Consider the following 1,641-nt stretch of genomic DNA (forward strand, 5'->3'; position numbering starts at 1 on the left):
TACAAATTTCTTAAAAATTGAAAAAAAATGGTTTTCTTCCAATAAAAATTTACTTTATGTTGCTTAAAAATACTTAATTTTTTTTGGTTTAAATAGAAGATAATTCAATGCCAAATATAATAAATTTTGCAATAATTCCATACGACATTTAGTTTTTTTCTATCCTGTCCGCCAATTAAAAAAAATCGCAAAAAAACAAAAAAATCGACTTTTTTATAAATAATTTCATATATATTCTATATACATATATTATATAACGATATTACTAGGGTTCGTGCATAAGCGCGACATACAGTCACTAGTTAACAGACATACATATATGTATGTACATACATACAAGTGTACCCACCACAATGTTTTATGCATTTGTGGTTTCAAAGTGTCAAATCACCGTTGCATTCCCTAAATTTGGATCCAACTGTCACCGAACCTATTATGCTTGCTGTTGTTGTTGATGGTGTCGCTCTTGTGTGCATATAATGCGGACCGTTACAAGCTCATGCGGTTGGATACCAATGCTATCACGTGTTAGCCGAACACGGTGATTGCGAATTTATATTCCAATAAGCCACACATTTACAATCACTGCGAGTGACATATGTACATACATATGTACATACTTGCGCAAAATATCTCTGATGTGTGGGTTTTAGCACTACTTGATTTGATGCCACATATGTGTCCAGTGTTCCGCGCGGTCACGATTGCCCACCAATTTAAATGCGATTGTATTCTTTTAAACTTATTATATCTGCGCGGCATTGTAAATTTGTCGTCGCGTAAATTGGTTTACGCATAGCTACATGGTGATTATCAACCGCAATGCTATTTACGATCTCCCACTATAGTACCAAATTATATTTGCATATTTCATTACATTTGCTCCTGCGTACATTTGAGCGCAAGTTAACACACATCCCCGCCTACTTGTACATGAATGGCGGTGGTGTGCAAGTGAGCGTCAAATTTGTGTTTATGCCTCATTTAATATTATTATTTTCAAAAATTGGTCTAATTAAATTCGACTTATAGTAGATACACGCACACATTTACCTAGAAGCAAATGTACACCAGTGCGTATAAGTAACCGGAGCTATGGGACTGGCTTTGTTTACAAATATGTACATTCAGTATTGTTTGCGATATAAAATAAATAATAAATTCAGTTATAATAATATATAAATTGAAAATTTAAATAAATAAATAAATTCGATACATTTCACTATGCAATGAAAATACAATTACACATTTCGTTTTATTTAATTTGCGAAATAAAATTTTGTGAATTGAACTTGAATGTAATTTATATCTAATATATGGATGTAAAGTATAATACAGATATTATTTTATTAGCTTTTACTTTTTTAATTATCGAAATTTTTTATTTAAAGAATCATACTTGAAATCATTTTTCAACCGCTCTAAGCATTAATGCTCTCAATTTCCCTTAAAAATCTCATTTAAGAGGTTATATACAGTTAAAAAGCCGAAGAAAGTGATTTTTGCCGATTGTTTTTCGGAAATTTATTGATCTAAAAATTTGTAGACATATTATGGTATATTTTACCCTCACTCTAAGACTTAGCAGTAGTAAAAATCAAAATTTTTACAAAAATTTCGGCCTTAAATTGTATACAAAAA

At 30.7% G+C, this 1,641-nt stretch overlaps 1 protein-coding gene across 1 annotated transcript in view; it reads left to right on the top strand.

Moving 5' to 3' along the window:
- Window positions 1-933: 933 nt before the first annotated feature.
- The window catches only part of LOC108970339 (neuromedin-U receptor 2-like), a 9,662-nt gene continuing 8,954 nt past the window's right edge, over window positions 934-1,641 (top strand). Inside the window, exon 1 of the mRNA XM_018935665.1 lies at window positions 934-954. Coding sequence (XP_018791210.1) covers window positions 934-954 — 21 coding nt within the window. The remainder of the gene's footprint in view (window positions 955-1,641) is intronic.

Source organism: Bactrocera latifrons, unplaced genomic scaffold (assembly GCF_001853355.1).
Source record: "Bactrocera latifrons isolate USDA-ARS-PBARC rearing strain unplaced genomic scaffold, ASM185335v1 scaffold_3, whole genome shotgun sequence".
Taxonomy (NCBI): domain Eukaryota; kingdom Metazoa; phylum Arthropoda; class Insecta; order Diptera; family Tephritidae; genus Bactrocera; species Bactrocera latifrons.